General features: G+C 41.1%; 2 protein-coding genes across 2 annotated transcripts; one reads left to right on the top strand and one right to left on the bottom strand.

Moving 5' to 3' along the window:
• Window positions 1–11,354: 11,354 nt before the first annotated feature.
• Window positions 11,355–14,772, top strand: LOC108961107 (NAC domain-containing protein 37-like). Its single transcript, XM_018877655.2, has 7 exons — window positions 11,355–11,567; window positions 11,715–11,959; window positions 12,158–12,307; window positions 12,403–12,801; window positions 13,106–13,399; window positions 13,910–14,206; window positions 14,408–14,772. The coding sequence occupies exons 1-7, from the start codon at window positions 11,387–11,389 to the stop codon at window positions 14,561–14,563; spliced, it is 1,722 nt and encodes a 573-aa protein (XP_018733200.2). The 5' UTR covers window positions 11,355–11,386; the 3' UTR covers window positions 14,564–14,772.
• A 1,181-nt stretch (window positions 14,773–15,953) lies between these two features.
• On the bottom strand, window positions 15,954–16,889 carry LOC120295350 (DNA-directed RNA polymerase V subunit 5A-like). Its single transcript, XM_039316398.1, has one exon. The coding sequence runs from the start codon at window positions 16,855–16,857 to the stop codon at window positions 16,153–16,155; it is 705 nt and encodes a 234-aa protein (XP_039172332.1). The 5' UTR covers window positions 16,858–16,889; the 3' UTR covers window positions 15,954–16,152.
• Between the last annotated feature and the right edge of the window lie 440 nt (window positions 16,890–17,329).

Below are 17,329 nucleotides of genomic sequence, written 5' to 3'. Positions count from 1 at the left end.
AATACTTGTAATCAGGGAAAAATAAATCATTAATCCCAACACCTCCCTACAAGACAAATGTTAGCATAGACTACTCCCCTTATACCTCTCATTTGTAAGAACATTTAACACCTTAGAAATGTTAGGAACGTACCTGGGATCCTTGCTACCAAACAAAAACATTTTTAAAAGAAAAAGAAAAATTGGCCTAAGTCCACTAAGTGTTTTAACACAAATTTCCAGTAGAGTCGTCAAGCTGTTGCGACCTATTTTTCGGGTGCACCACCTAAAACTAAGTTAATGGGCTACTGAGTTTTTAGACTTAGCTCGGGCTCTCTCAAGCCCATACCAATTCGCGACTTAAGTCTAAATTTTTAAATATGCAAGAGGTTATTAACTAGGAGTTGCTACTAATCGGTTTATGGTAGGTCGATTAGACACCTAAGTAAAATAACGGGAGAATTATTTTACTCCTACAAACTAGAGACTAAGGGTACGGGGACTTTGTTACACTATAATTTTCTAATGCCCTTTTGGTACCATTTCTTTTTAATTTTCAAAAATATTTTTTTTACAGGCAACTGATTTATTTTAACCTAAATTACCAACATTTCTAATTAAATGATCCTATTATACAAACTAGTTAATATGTACCTTTATGACCTAATTTTACTAGTAAATAAATTCTAATCAAATGATCCTATTATGCAAACTACTTAATATGCATCTCATATTTTTTTGTATTTTTCATAATTAATAAAAACCCTAATTAAACTATCTAAAAGAGGATAATTTTCTCATTTATTCTAGGGATTAATTGGACTTAAACCCTATCCTATCTTAGAAAACTATTTTTTGAAATGAGATAATTAAAATGTGCGATCATTATCTAAAAAATTAATTTAGGTCAAACCCTAACTTATTTCTAAAAGTGCGACCCTAAAAATGTAATCCTAAAAAAAAATTCTAATTTACTAAACCTACATGTTTGATTCACTAAACCTATATGCTCATGCAGAATTTTGATTTTTTTGATTTTCTGATTTTTTTATATTTTAATTATTAAATAAATATTAAATCTAAACTATCAACAAAAATAAATGATTAAAATAATCGAAAAAACAACCTATTGTCCGAAAGGTCAAATTAATGATTATTCTAACCCTAATTATCACGACAAATAGGTCAAAATAATTAAAAATCTGATCCAAAGTCTTACGGATTAAATTAATAATTATTATGATTTACAATTAAAATTCTATCAAAAAGCCCAAAAATTAAAATAATTAAAAAAAAAATGATCCGATATCTCTCGGATCAAATTAGTAATTACAATAATTTCAGGCAAAATCCCTGCGGATAATGCCTACAATACGCATTAAATTAAAATCACATCCCTGTGCAATAACATTGAAATTTAAAAAATAAACTAAAATAGCATAAAATAGATTAAAAAAATACAAATAACAAAAGCCACCTAAAGGGGGACTTGGAGAGAGGGAGCAACGGCGCCATCAGTGACAGGCAGAGCACGGTGGAGGACAGGCGGGGGCACAGCACAGGAAGCGCGGCGGCGTCAGAGTCCAACGGCGGTGAAGCGGACGAGCGGGGGGTGGTGCAGTGGCCTGGTGTCGGCGAGGGCAGGAGCGCGGTCGTCGGGGCGCCTGGCGTTTGGTGCTACTGGTGCGGAGCGACGAGGCAGCAGCGGAGTCACAAGCAGAGGCGCTGTGATCGGCAAGCGGGATGCTGCGAGTGCTTGAACAGAGGGCAGAAACTGATGCAGAGGGCTGCTGCAGAGGCGTTGGGTCGAAAGGGGTAGCAGTCCGCTCAGGTTCAAACCTGGTGGAGGCGTAGCGACGGTGGCTGGCGAGGGTAGCTCGACCAGTAGAGCAGAGATGGCGCGGCGAGGAGCAGCGAACGGCGAGTGGAGCGGCAAGGAGTGGCGAATGGAGTGGCGAGGAGCGCGAACGTTGACGGCTGTGCTGCTGCGCGTTAGGGGCGAGTCCGGCGAGGCGACGGTGGCGGAGGCGCGGTGATGCTTGGAGGCCGGCTGAGGGTGGTTCAGAGAGGATCTGCTGGTGGAGCGGCGGCAAAGCAACACGGACGGCGCGGGCACGGCCAGCGCGGACAGGGGGCAGCGTCGGGAGGAAGAAGACGACACTGTAGCCCCTGTTTTCTTTTTCCTTTTTTTTTCTGTTTTTTTTTTCTCTCTCTTTTTCTCTGTTCTGCAGCTGACTTTTCTCTTTTCTTGTAAGAGAGAGAAAAGGAAAAGGCTTTCCCTTTGACCAAGACAGACGAAGCCTTCTTGCAAAAATTCATTATTTTCTTCGAATTTTTCTCTCTTCGAAACTTTTGCTCTCAATTTTGGCAAATCCCCCCAGTTACGAAAAATAAAGCTATCTTTTATACTGATTCCGAACGGTTTCTTTGTATAACATATTTCAAACTTCCATTTTCTGTTGCATTAAATCGAGGATGCAAATCGAACCATAATTTCGCAATAAGCTCGATTTTGCACCGATTCCTTCCATTTTATCAAAATCCTTACCCTTTGTTCACCTGATTTTTAATTGCTTCTGCATTTATCAAAATCTAAATATCTATTAGAATTTCAAATTTCCATTCATAATCAATCAAATCGATTTCTCCCATTTTAATTTTTTTCTTTTCAAAATGCAATTTTATTTTTCTAAAATTAGGTGTCAACACTGATGAATGGTGTAATCAATCTAATGATGAGGTGTGGAGGAATAAATCTTCTGTTTATGCACTCAATATCAGAGCGCGTGGAATGTGTTAGTGACTAATCGTTTACTTGCAAATACAGCCTGAAGGGATATCACTGGAACTGCACACTATTTCTTGGCCTCGCCTCATGCAGCTGCTTCACCGTGAGCTAGAATCACTCTCCATACCTCAGTCTACGAATATTGGGAGTTCGCATGGTAAGGACTTCTCACTGGAAAACAGTCTTACTGATAAATCTATTGAATTGAAATCTTCACTTGGAACAACTAAAGAGGATGAATGGGTTGATGCAGTGCCAAATGCAGATCTTTTCAATGCCGAGGTTCAGAATGGTGAAGAGCCTGATAAATCTGTCGAATTGGAATCTTCACATGGACGAACTGAATGCGATGATTGGGCTGCCTCATTGATTATTGAAAATCCCTCTGATACCGAAGTTCAGAGGGGTGAAGAACCAAGGTTAGAGAAGGATCATCAGGAAACTGCAGCTACAAGTACCGAACCATGCATAACTTCGGATGAAGACGCAGTCAGAGCAAAGGTGAAGCAGCTCCCAAACTTAACCATGGCGTCTTATTACTATTCTTTTATGTTGACGTGCATTGCTTGGGAAGTTAATTAGATGTGATTCACAGACACATTAGAAAACGGTTTATTTTGTTAAAATCCGCTTTGAGAAAACATCAAGTGGATTCTATCAGTCCTCTCCGAAAAGGAAGTGAAATTTCACTCTGAAATGGTCATGCATTGTAAATTTTTTAGTCAAATAATAAGAAGAATGATGAAGAACTACGGAGCAGAAAATATAGTAAAAAAAATTGCGGCTGAGATCTTGTACAAGGTTGAAGCAGATTACTAAGAGGCTGATTATGTGATTAGCGCTTCCAGACAATTTGAGAACAAAAACATGATTTTTTTTATGAGATAGAGATAGAGATAGTGCCTCAGTTATTTCCGTTGATGCATTTGATCTTATGCAATGCTTTGCTGCAGAATGGCCAAATATTTATAACGGAGAATCGCCGAAGTAAAGTCGAACCACTCAATTGTGTTTTTCCTCCTGAGGAAACGGAAGGCTTCCCATCGAGTCCATTCCGCAGCTCAGGTTTTTTGGACTTTAGCGAATTTGGAGATTTTTTCCATCAACCTGCAGATCAAGAAAAGGTGAAAGAAGCTCCCAGTTTAGCGGATTTCGTATTGCCATTCTGTCTTGATGTTCACTGTTGGACCATTTAGTTTGATTAGCGAGGTTCCGTATTTTTCGGAGTGTCATATGGAGAACTAGGGAAATTCTCCATTTTTCTCTCCCCTGTTAATCCTTTCTTTCTTTTTGCCTATTAGCTCACTATTCGAAACACTATGGTGGCAGGGACTAGAACACGAACAGCACAATTTAGGTGGTAATTCATCCAAGAGGAGGAGAGTGGACGTGTCTGAGGAAAATCAAATTCAGTGACTGCGTTGACCAGATCAAGCACCAAGAGCACAAAAACTTCCACAAATCCCCCACTGCTTAATCTAATTGAACTTGCTCATTGGGATTTTCCTGTTGATCGCCACTTTTAGAGATACAGATATATTCAGAAGATTACACATATGGTAACTGATATCTTACTACTTTATATAGAATCTGTATATTTTAAAAACAAGCTCATGTTTTGTTTTTCAACATATATCAAAATATATAAAAAAAATTCAATAATTCTCTTTTCCACTTTACTATTCTCAATTTGATATCAAGCGATTATTGTACGAGGAAGCAGCCATTGGGTCTTCAACCAAGGTAGTGTGTAAGCCTGTCATATCATGAGTACCACTATAATAGGTACCAAAAGATCTTCAGCTAGAAGTCACATTAGGGGAATGATGCAGCCCGCATTGAAGACCAACTCTCTCGACCGAGAAGATCGGCCCGCATTCAAGCTCGACAAAACCGAGAAGCCGTAACGATATCTTGAGTCCATTCCGGAAGCTTGAAAGACACATTGGGAGCTCGCGTGACGCTTTTACTAGCTTATAGTTTCCATGCTCTTTACTATTTCTCCTAGTTTCAATGCTCATTTATTTCTCCTAGTTTCAACGCTCTGTTTTTATTTCTTTGATGATATAAGCCATCCAATCCCTTGTAGAAGACAGATGACTTTTGATGAATGAAAACTTTGCATTGAAGCAAGTATCGTAAACCTTGTAGAGTTCATCCCTTTGAAAATCTAGAAGAGTTTTCACTCCGTCCTTGAAGAGTCGGAGCTTTCGAAATCTGCATCCTTGAAGAGTTGCAGTCATCGATCTAGAAGAATCGGTGCCCCCTCAACTTCCTTGGAGGCCTAGAAGAGCAACCAACGGAGTCTCTATCTTTTCCTGTTCTGTTTGTTACTTCCAACCCAATTTCGACTATCCTACAGTGCTTATTTCAGAAAACCCAAAACAGAGAAATTGTAGATCCAGAAGTCTTTGTTCATTTGGCTTTGGAATCAGATCGATCCGATCTGTATCAACAAAGATATGACTGTTCTCCTAAGCTCGCACAGTGCTGAAATTCCTGTTCGTCCCCTAGGCTTGCATCATTTGGTATCAGAGCTTTGGAGGAGAGGACAATGCCTCCAAGACAAGCTAGACGTCGTGGCGGCAGAACCGTTCCCCTCGATGAGTTGCACACACTCGCTGAGAATATGCAACAACAAATTGACGAATTGACGCAAGAAGTTCAGCGTTTGAGGGCTGAAGCAAATAATTCTCCACCCCGTTCCAGGACTGAAGATCCCATGGTGACTCTTCTTCTTCAGAGAGTGTTCAACCTATTCATGGTTGGAGGCATGTTCGACATCGTTTACAACATATTCATGAACCAGATTGGGAAAAGGAAGTCAAGAAAGATGTTCCAGAATTTACAGGTAATGAGTCTCCTGATGAAATTGTTGATTGGCTAACACTTGTGAATGAGGTGTTTGAGCATCGAAATGTTCCGGAGAATCATCGCATTGGGATCAATGCTATGCGATTCCGAGGCAAGGCGATTGCTTGGTGGAGACATGAAAAACAAACTCGCCAAGCCGTTGGCAAAGCACCGATCACTTTGTGGAGAAAGATGGAGGGCAAGATTCAAAAATATTTTCTTCCCAAAGGATATAAGAGAGAGCTCTACCAACGGTACCAAAAACTAAAACAAGGTACGCGAACGGTGGACCAATACACCAATGAATTCAATGAGTTGGTGATTCGTAACAATATCCAGGACCCGGAGGATGTGCTTGTGAACAAATACTTGAACGGTCTTCAATTTTACATTCAAGACGCCTTGGAAGTCCTCGACATTTGGGACTTAGGAGATGCACACCAACGGGCACTCAAAATGGAGCGCTCTCGTTCTCGGAGACAGCAATCTGCTAGTAAGCCTTCTACTCAACCCCATGTTTCGAAGCAACCTACTACGTCCGAAATAAGTTGCTATTCTTCTGGGGAGTTGGGTCATCGTGCTAGCAATTGTCGAATCAATAAGAATCGACTAGCCGGTAAAGCCTTCTTGGTGGATAATGATTTTGATGAGAATGCTGAGGATCCACTTGAAGAGGAGTTGAACAATGATGAAGAAGTTGCGGATGATGAACAAATAGTGCATGCTGACACTGGCGAACTTCCTATGGTGAGGAAAATTTTTCTTACTTCTCGAGATGACACTGGAGATAGGTGGCTGCGTACCAATATTTTTCATTCTACTTGCACAGTCATGGGAAAGGTGTGTCAATTAATTATTGACTCTGGTTGTTGTGATAATATAATTTCTGAAGTAGCGACAAACAAGTTGAAGTTGGAATTAAAAACACACCCTACGCCTTATAAAATGTCGTGGTTGAAGAAAGGCGCTGAGGTAACTGTTTCAAAACAATGCCTTATTAATTTGTCCATTGGTTCTGTTTATAATGACAAGATATGGTGTGATGTTCTGCCGATGGATGCTAGTCACATTATTCTTGGGCAACCATGGCAATTCGATAGGAGAACTATGCATGATGGTTATCGAAAAACATATTCTTTTGAATTTGGAGGCAAGAAGATTATGTTGGCACCTAGTGAGAAGAATGAAGTTGCCTCTGTCGTACCTCATCAAGTTCAACCTCTTTTGGAAGAGTTCAAAAAAAGCTACTTTTCCAAGATCATTCCCAATGCACATGAAAAGAAGCTTGTTGATTTTACTGCATGTGATGGTTTTCTTTCCAAAGACACCGTTTATGTGTGCCAGATTGTTCTCTCCGGCAAAGGGTGATTGATGAAGTTCACCGTGAAGGACATTTTGGGCGCGACAAAACTGAATCCTATAAAACGGACATCGACAAGCAGTGGCGTGAAGTTATCTTTAAACTTGGAGATTTTGTTTGGGCTTATTTGCCACCGGAACAGCATCCTGTCGGAACTTATAACAAGCTTAGTGACCGAAAGCTTGGACCTCTCGAAGTTCTTGAGCACATCAATCTTAATGTGTATCGATTAAATCTTCCTTCTCATTTGAAGATTCACGACGTCTTCAACGTTCGACATTTAACACCTTATGTGGGAGATTCTTCTGATGATGATGGCGAGAATTCGAGGACGAATTCTTTTAAAGATGGGGAGGATGATGCAGCCCGCATTGAAGACCAACTCTCTCGACCAAGAAGATTGGCCCGCATTCAAGCTCGACGAAACCAAGAAGCCGTAACAATATCTTGAGTCTATTCCGGAAGCTTGAAAGACACCTTGGGAGCTCGCGTGACGCTTTTACTAGCTTATAGTTTCCATGCTCTTTACTATTTCTCCTAGTTTCAATGCTCCTTTATTTCTCCTAGTTTCAACGCTATGTTTTTATTTCTTTGATGATATAAGCCATCCAATCCCTTGTAGAAGACAGATGACTTTTGATGAATGAAAACTTTGCAAGCAAGTATCGTGAACCTTGTAGAGTTCATCCCTTTGAAAACCTAGAAGAGTTTTCACTCCGTCCTTGAAGATTCGGAGCTTTCGAAATCTGCATCCTTGAAGAGTTGCAGTCATCGATCTAGAAGAATCGGTGCCCCCTCAACTTCCTTGGAGGCCTAGAAGAGCAACCAACGGAGTCTCTATCTTTTCCTGTTCTGTTCGTTACTTCCAACCCAATTTCGACTATCCTACAGTGATTATTTCAGAAAACCCAAAATAGAGAAATTGTAGATCCAGAAGTCTTTGTTCATTTGGCTTTGGAATCAGGTCGATCCGATCTGTATCGACAAAGATACGACCGTTCTCCTGAGCTCGCGCAGTGCTGAAATTCCTGTTCGTCCTGTTTCTGTGTGCGAGTCACTCTCTCGATCCTACTGTTTGAGAAAATCTACCATAGGCTTGCATCAGGGAATCACCCCTGAAACAATAGATGGAGAGCTTGTTGACCTGTGGACTTATCCACAAACCAAGAATAAAACACCACACGCTACCACAACACCATTGAGAGCACTAGAGGGTGAGATTCAAAGAAATCTTTGCTTTTCAAACTTATTGTTAGTCGACTATATGAAACACAGTTGACTAGATAGGAACCACAATGATAACACCACGAACATAGAAGAATCTCACCCAAATCACCACAACTTTGTGATCTAATTATCACATCGCCACAAACAACCCAACACCAACCAAAACACATCGTCGGGCTGAAGTGGGGGCGTTGACGTCAATGGAACAATATGGGACAACAGCTTTTTAGGGCATTGACGTCAATGGGACAGTAGCTTTGTTGCCAATGATGAAACAAAAGTAAAGGAGCTTATCGTTGTAGCGCTGCTCGATTGGAGGCATCGCCAATCAGCAGTAGAAGGGGCAAAAAAAAAAAAAAAAAAAAAAAAAAAACTATGCCTTGGATAGAAAGAGCAAAAATGACGCCTTGGTGCAGCTTACCAGGAGAACTGAAGCTTGTTGTCTTCTCTCACGTAGGAATGTCATGCTCTGATATTATGTCGTTGGTAAAAGAAATAATACTTGTACAATTATAGGCTTAGAGTTAAGCCTTGTACAATTACACAAATAACCCCAACTTGCTAACACAAAATAATTGGTAATAAACCAACAGGTACATTGGTACATAAAAGGTGCGTTTGTTTGTGTTTCGTTCAAAAAGTGTTTTAGGGAACAAAAATAGAAAAAATTATTTCTGTTCCGGGAATAATTTTTGACCAGAAAAACTTGTTTGGTAAACTTGTTCCGGAATAGAAATAGAATAAAAACATATTTGGTAAATTTGTGTTCTTTTTTGTTTCTTTTAATTTTTAATATTTTTATTTTATTTTTCATTTTTTTCTTTATTTTTCTTTATTTTCTTCTTTTGGCCGGTTGTCGGCCTCGGCCATGGCCGGCGACACTCCGCCGACGAGGGCCGGTGGCCTCGCCCGGCCACGGCAAGGCTCGCCGGCCCCGGCGAGGCTCGACCTCGCCTTGGCCGGGCGAGCTCGGGCCGGCCCCCCGGATCCGGCGAGGCCGAGCTCGCCCAGCCATCGGTCGCCGGCGGTGGCCCGGCGAGGTTGAGCCTCACCGGTGGTTGGGCGAGCTCGGCCTCGCCTGCATCCGACGAGGCCGAGCTCGCCCGGCCACCGATCGCCCGGCGGTGGCCGGTGAGGTTGAGCCTCACCGGTGGTGGCGGGCGAGCTCGGCCTCGCCTAGATCCGGCGAGGCCAAGCTCGCTCGGCCATCGGCAAGGCTCGGCGTCGCTCGGCCTCGCCGGGGGCCGGCGACACTCCGGTGAGGTCGCCGGCTCTCGACGGCGTCGCCGGCCCTCGATGGCGGTCGTCCGACGACCACGGCCAAAGAAAAAAAAAAGAAGAAAAGAAGAATAAAAAAAGAAGAGAGAAAATTTGTTCTTAAAAATTGATCCGAAACAAGAAACAAGTTTTTTTTTGTTTCTTGTTTCTGTTCCAATTTTGTTCCTAGGAACAAAAAAACAGATTTGGAACAAAAACGCAAACAAACGCGTTTTGTCCTTTTTTTGTTCCCGGAACAAAAAAACAAAAAATCTGTTCTTGAACAGAAAAAAAAAAAAAAAGAACACAACCATGCAAGCCCAAAGAGACCAGGTAGAGTACCTTCGTTATTTAAAGAAGATGTACATGTGCATGGACAGCCCTTATGTTAACTGACCATTAGCAGGTTGATTTTAACTCAAACCCCCACTATATTATTGATAAAAGGGAGAAAGTACACTAAAGTCTTAAAATTTATCACAAAAGTGCAATTGAGTCATAAAACTTTTAAAAAGTGCAAATTAAGTCCTAAAATTTATTGTGAAAGTGCAATCGAGTTATAAATCTTTCAAAAAGTGTAATTAAATTCTTAAATTTTTTAAAAATGGAATCAATCTAAAGACTTGATTGAATCATTTTGACAACTTTTAGATTTGATTGAATTTTAAGAAAGTTTTAGAATTTAATTGTACTTTCGTGATAAGTTCTTACACTTAACTGTACTTTTTCAAAATTTGAGAACTTAAAATTTCAATGCACTTATACTTTAGTAAAATGAATAGAGAAGTCTCCTGTTGTAATTAGAGGCAACACTAAGGACACATCACAGGAGCAAATCCCGGGAATTTCCTGGATATTGTCATTGCCATGTGAGAAAACAGTGCAAATTTCAGTATGAGGGGAAAGTAATATTAGTTTCATTCAAGTGATCGGATCCATCAGGGCAAGGAAAAGCAGACGAAAAACCGTCCCTATCAGCTATCAATCACGATCAAGATTTTTATGATATCCACATACAAAAAGTTGGTAACTTCTCAAAGAAGGGAAGACTTCAATAAAGACCCTCCCAAATGGTAATGGGTTCACGCTCACTTTTCTGCTTCCACAAACTGTAGTGAGTTCGTTACTAAGGGCCTGTTTGTTAATGTTCTTTGTTTCTGTTTATGAACAAAATTTCTTTTTCTTTTTTTTGTTCCAGGGAACCAAAAAAGAACAGAAACGCGTTTTTGTTCCAAATCTATTTTTTTGTTCCCAGGAACACATTTGGAACAAAAACAAAAAACAAGATAAACATGTTTCTTGTTTCTGGAACAATTTTTAAGAACAAATTTTCTCTCTCCTCTCTTTTTCTTCTTTTCTTTTTTCTTTGGCCGGTCGCCGGCCTCGGCCATGGCCGGCGACCGGCCGTCGAGGGCTGGCGACCTCGCCAGAGCGTCGCCTGCCCCTGGCAAGGCCGAGCGTCACCGGCCCCTGGCGAGGCTCGGCCTCGCCTTGGCCGGGCGAGCTCGAGCCTCGCCGGTGGGCGAGCTCGGGCTCATCGGATCTAGGCGAGCCCAAGTTTGCCCAACCAAGGCGAGGCCGAGCCTCGCCCAACCACGGCGAGCCTCACCGTGATTGGGTGAGGCCGGCGACCGGCCAAAAGAAGAAAAAAAAAAAAAAAAAAAAGAAAGAAAAAAAGAAAAAGAAAATAAAAATATGAAAAAATTAAAAGAAACAAAAAAAAGAACACAAATTTACCAAACGTGTTTCTGTTCATTTTTTATTTTCGGAACAAGTTTACCAAACGCGTTTTTTTATTCAAAAATTGTTCCCTGGAACAGAAACATTTTTTTCTATTTCTGTTTCCTGAAACAATTTTGAAATAGAAATGTTACCAAAGGCGCCCTAACTTGTGGGTTGAGTGAAGAACAGAACGGAAGGAGATGGGAGCTGTGATCATCCCACAGAATTTGCCCGTCGGATACAAATTCCATCCAACTGACGAGGAATTCGTCGATCATTACTTGACGAACCGAGTCTTAGGGATCGTAGAGGATCCCTGCATAATTCCAGATGTCGACATCTGCAGGTGGGATCCTTGGGAATTACCACAGAAGTTTCATGGTGAGAACAGATACCACTATCACTTTGCTTGCTCCTTTGATACAATTTCTTTGCAGCCATGATTTTCAGAAATTTAGAACCTCAAGTTTATGGGCTTTTGGGGCGTAATATTTATCATCAATCGGTGAAAATTCGAGGGAATGACAGGTGAATCAATTATTCGCCCGGATGACAGAGTACAAGAGTGGTGGTTCTACTGTCTGCAAACACCCCAACAGGTTAAAAGATCGACTCCCTCTGGCTATTGGAAGAAGACTGGTCCAGACCAGAATGTCAAGGCCAGAGATATCAAAATCGGCACTAAGAAAACATTAGTTTTCCACATACGTCAGGGATCTAAAGGCGTCAAGACCAACTGGGTCATACATGAATATCATCTACTCACCAAAAATGTACTCAATCTGTCCCTTGTATGTTTGTTCCATTTAATTAGATTAACACGATGCATGAACCTGATAATATACGATATGAGATTGCCATCTTACACAGATATAGAGATTGTTATTATTCTTGCCAAATTTGTGAGCAGAATTTTACTGTTGAAGAAAACATGATCTGATAGTATGAATTGGTATATGGTCTTTTGACAGTTGAGTAGAAACTATGTTCTGTGTCGCATAAAGCATAAAGGAGATGAGAAGGCTGATAATTCAACCATGGAATTAGTGTACGAAGCCAGTGGCCTAGAAAATTTGGATTCAATTCTTCATCAACCAGATCACAAGGACTTGTTTACTGAGGTGCAGAGGAAAATATGTTTGGTTCGCGCACTTAATATCTGTCTTAACGAGCATGGGAAATGTGTTAATGACTAATCTTTTGCTCGTTAATACAGGATTTGATCCAAGCAAAGATGATGTCACTGATGGAGGTCTCATCTCTGCCCCAGAACCGAGTTCAATTCGCTTTGCCTGACCTCCTGCAGCAGCCTCAGTCTGCACTGCAATCACAAAATAATAGATTCCCCTCCAACATACATCAGTTTATGAATGCCGAGAATCCTTTTGCGAACTTCTCATCGGACAATGGTTGGTTCACAACAAGTGACGAGGATGAAGATGCTGGTGTTGTGTTTATTGCAGATCTTTCTGAAGAGGATGTTTCTGAAGAGGATGGAGATGCTGGGGACATGCTAATTGCAGATGTTTCTGAAGAGGATGAATATGTTCGTGACGTGCTAAATGCAGATCTTTTTGATGCCGACTTCTTTGATGGAGACCAAATGCAAACACAGGTCAAAATTTCTCCCTTAAAATTTCATTGGGTTGTTGTGATTACTTTTCTTGTAAATTTAGGAGTAAAAGTGGTTTATAATGCATTGGAAGGGCACTTCCCTTTTCCATGTTATCTGAAAAAGAAGGATAATTTTTTTTTCAATCATCGTTGTAGAACAGAAGGTTCATTATAGAATCTATCTACGGAAAAAGAAAAGTGGACTTCCATGATGCGTTACTCATGCTTAGTCTTGAAGTGCTGTGATGAAATTTAGTTTATGCCTCAGTTATTTCTTCTGATTCATTTTATCTAATGCAATGCAGTATGGGCAAACATCTAACCAGCATAGTGAGCATCCTGTTCTAATGGAGAATCGGCGAACACGAACAATCGACTCGTTTCACGGTGTTGTTCCTCTTGAGGAAAAGAAAGGCCTGGTGGAGAATAAGTTTAACGGCTCACTTGTCACCCCTGAGAAACCTATGGAGCCTCCTGTATGTGCTGCAAGTATAAATTATTATGAAGAGCCAAGGTTTGCAAAGTTTAAGCAGGAAACTGCAGCCAAAAGTATCAAACCAAAACGCGTTTATTTGGATGAAACAGCAGCCAAAGCAAAGGTGAAAGCAGCTCCTAAACTAACCCATTGTCTTATTACTACTCTTATGCATTAAAGGTTGCTTGGATAGTTAATTAGATGGTAGAGATTCCATTATTCATTGCAGCGAACTATGTTGGATATTTGGTTCATAGGCACTAAAGAGAACGGTTAATTTTGTTAAAATCCACTTTGAGCAATACATGAAATTGATTCTAGCATTCTTCTACCAAAGGGAAGTAAAATCCCACTCTGAATTGCTTGTAGATCCTCGAAACGATCAAATGAATGAAAATGTATAAACTTTGATTCAACTTAATTAGAATGGTGGAGAACCACGAGCAGAAAATATATATAGAAAGAAGTTGCAGCCGAGATATCGAACACAGTTATAGTAGATGACTACAAGGCAGATTATGTAAGCATCCGGACAATTTTGAGAACAAAAACATGAATGTTTTGTCATGAGATTAAGATAATGCCTCAGTTATTTCTGTTAACCCATTTGATCTTATGCAATGCTTTCTTGCAGAATGGCCAAATATCTGAAATGGAGAATAGCAAAATGCGAACATTTGAGTCACTCCATGGTATTGTTCCTTTTGAGCAAAAGGAAGGTTTCATGCAGAGTAAATTCAACAGCTCACATGTTTCCTCCACCAAATCTATAGAGCTTCTGAAAGAGCCCAAGAGTCCAGAAATTCCCGAGTCTCCAAGAATTTATATCAATGAAGAACCAAGGCTCGAAAAGGTTAAGAAGCAGGGAATTGCATTGAGAAATGTTAAGACAGAATGTGTATCTCTGGATGAACATGCAGCTAAAGCGAAGGTGAAAGAAGCTCCCAGTTGAACAGATTTTGTCTTTCTATTGTCTTCCAGTCCATTGGACCATTTAGTTTGATTGGCGTGCTCCATTTTTTTCAGAAAATCAATAGAAAAACTAGGAAAATTCTTCAATTTTTAGACCCTGTTAATCCTTACTTTCCTTTTCCTCATCACAGCACCTATTTGAAATACTTTATGTTGGCAGGTACTAAAATACACAGAGCACAGTTCAGCCAGTAATTCACCGAGGAAGACAAACAGCAGCAAGATTGAACATGCTGGAGAGAATTCAAATTCTGTGACTGCATCGACCAGACCATCCACCGAGAGCAAAAAGTTCAACAAATCCTCCCCTGCGTAATCTTGTGAACCTGCTCGTCGGGATTCTCCTGTTGGTCGCCATCACTTACCTTCACCTGCCAAGTATTTGATTTATGATTTTCACTGCTAGTTTGCCCTGAGTGTGATGCAGTATCATTGACAAGTACGATTGTCAAAAAGGGTTTTGTACGTCATGTCACAATTCCATGTGTATGTAGCTTGTCTTCCTTTTGATGCTAATGCTTTCTACTTCTTTTTGCATTAACGGAATTTGAATATCTCACTAGATGTTAGACTGCTCTGTAAGTTACTTTATCCGCTCTCTACTGTTTATAATGCGAAGAATCAACAAGTTGCCACGGTGATGTCTCCTTTAAAGTTTACTTTCAGTCCCTCAGTCCATGTATTTCTTTAGTTACAAACTCAACAAAGGATCGATCACATGAGATGGGTTATTTTTGTGGGCGCGGTCCGTGAACACAGCATGCAAACTAATCAGTCTACATAAGGCAAAGCCTACTTTATAAGAAGTTAAATCTGAGTCTTCCTAGAATCACACACGTACTCAGAACACCAAAGACAACAAATGAAGACCGAGAATACATTTCAACAGACACTGAATTTTAAGAGTGAGAAATAGGGGAAAGCTTTTATTTAGAGACATTCGGTACACCAGTGACCTATGTCAAGCTGCCCAACAAAATCCAAAACATCATTTATGATGTGAGGAGGGCCATAAACATTTGGATCATTAAGACAAGGTCCCCTGCAGTATGTTCTCATATATGTAACAATAACCTGAATTCTTTGCAAACTAGAAATGTCCTAGTATAGGTGACAGTTCACAAGAGGATTTCCAACATAATGGCCTCTCTCTCTCTCTCTCTCTCACAGACACACACCCACCGACCCACCATGTAAGACAATTAGTCACGCCAGCAGAGCATTATAGCTCTGTTACTAATGGCTATTGATGATAAATCTTGACGGAACAGACAGAATGACTCAATTGCACAAGGAAGAAGATGAAAAGACAATGCTGAAGGAACAGTGCAAATTAGAGACTATATTCAGGCTTGACCGTTTAAAAAGATTAATTTACGCTGATACCACTCTAGTTTCGACCAAATTGTCATTGTATTTTCACCAAAAATATTTTTCCAGGGGTATTAGAAAGTATTTAGCTAGGGAGACTTTTCATTCTATCAAGTCCCGTGAGACAATTCAAGGGAAATAATTGGTGATTTGGGGGAGATAGTCCTATTTGTTTGAGATATAAAAAAAGTAACTTACGGTGTTATTGCGTTCCCTCCAAATTAGAGTGGTGTTTTTTTTTTTTTTTTTTTTTTTTGTCAATACGCCATTCTTTAAACACTGCAATGACTCACAATGAAACCTACCGCATAAAACTGAAATTCAACTCCTAGCCAGAGACAACGGGAACCAGCTCGACCATCCAAAACTCTTAACAAGTGGATGGTACCATGAGCCAACCATCGTTCAAAACAGGATGGAACCATGATTACGGAACAGTCAACAAGCTGACTGATTCTGCCCACCAGTGATTATGCTAGGACACTCCTATTACATATTGACACCACAAAAGAACAATCTCTAAAGAACACAGAATCACCAGACACAGCGGTACGTAACATGCGTGCCTGTTATGTCACCACTGTAGGTTACTTTCACCACCTGACCCTTCTCAAGTCCATAGTATCTTGCGATTGCATCAGTCTTCAGCATCCTCGGAAGCTGCTTCTCCTGTATGCTGTACTTCTTTAAAAGCCTTTGCTTTTCTTGGTCAGTCAGAACACGATGTTTAGGCTTGAGGACATGCTTGGTTATATTGACGAGCAAGTCTGTTATCTGGAACACTTGGACTTTAAAAGGAAAAACATCCAGTGCTTTAAGAGCTTGATTGGTCATTTCACCTTGCAAGACCAATATCAATCCGCTCAAGCCATCTTTGTTAGCAATTTGTGCACTTATATATCGGATACTAGTGACTTTCACAGGGCCAGGATTGCAAAAATACACCAACACTCGCTTGGAAGGGTCGGAGCGGAGGGAGTTGGAGATGCGGAGGCGGTCGATGTCGGGGCTCTGGCCGTGGGTGGCGCGGAACTCGGCGAGGGAAACGTCGATGTCGGAGGAGGGGATGGCGTAGCCCCTGTCCCGGAGCATCTCCAGGAGGGTCCGCTGCGCCAGGTAGTAGCGGTGGCTCTGGACGCTGCCCTCGTCGACGTAGCTGCTCATGCACCGCGGCCGCCCCTGCCCGTTCGCCGCCGCTGCCATTCCCGACTCGTTGACGTCCATCGCCATCGCGGCCATGGTCTGTGCTCGGAGTGCGTAAATTAGAGTGGTGTTGAAAGTAGGATTTTGGAAATATAGGCGTGTTATAGTGATTGATCAAATAAGAAGGGAAAAAGATAGAAAAACAATCCCATAAAATTGCCATCTTTTACTCCTTTCTTTTGGCAGGATGACCCCACAAGAGGAATCTGTCCACATATGGGGAGGGATTGAGAAAAGGAGAGGAGTGGAAAAGGACATTCACAAGACTCAAAGACGATAGCGATGGCTATAAAACTTCCTCAAGAAGGCGAACAGAGTCTTGTAGAATTCTGGAAAGAGGACAAAAGGGGAGGAATAAACAAGGCCAGATGTGGGATCCATCAGGCACTGTTGATTAACTTCTCCAGCAAGGGGAGGACTTCACCAGACAAAGTTGCTTGGCATGAGTCAAGCGTCTATTATAAACAAGGACAGGTGGGAATCCATCGAGCACTATGGCTTAACTTCT

Source organism: Eucalyptus grandis, chromosome 7 (assembly GCF_016545825.1).
Source record: "Eucalyptus grandis isolate ANBG69807.140 chromosome 7, ASM1654582v1, whole genome shotgun sequence".
Taxonomy (NCBI): Eukaryota; Viridiplantae; Streptophyta; class Magnoliopsida; order Myrtales; family Myrtaceae; genus Eucalyptus; species Eucalyptus grandis.
This window is presented reverse-complemented; position numbering and strand designations above follow the sequence as displayed.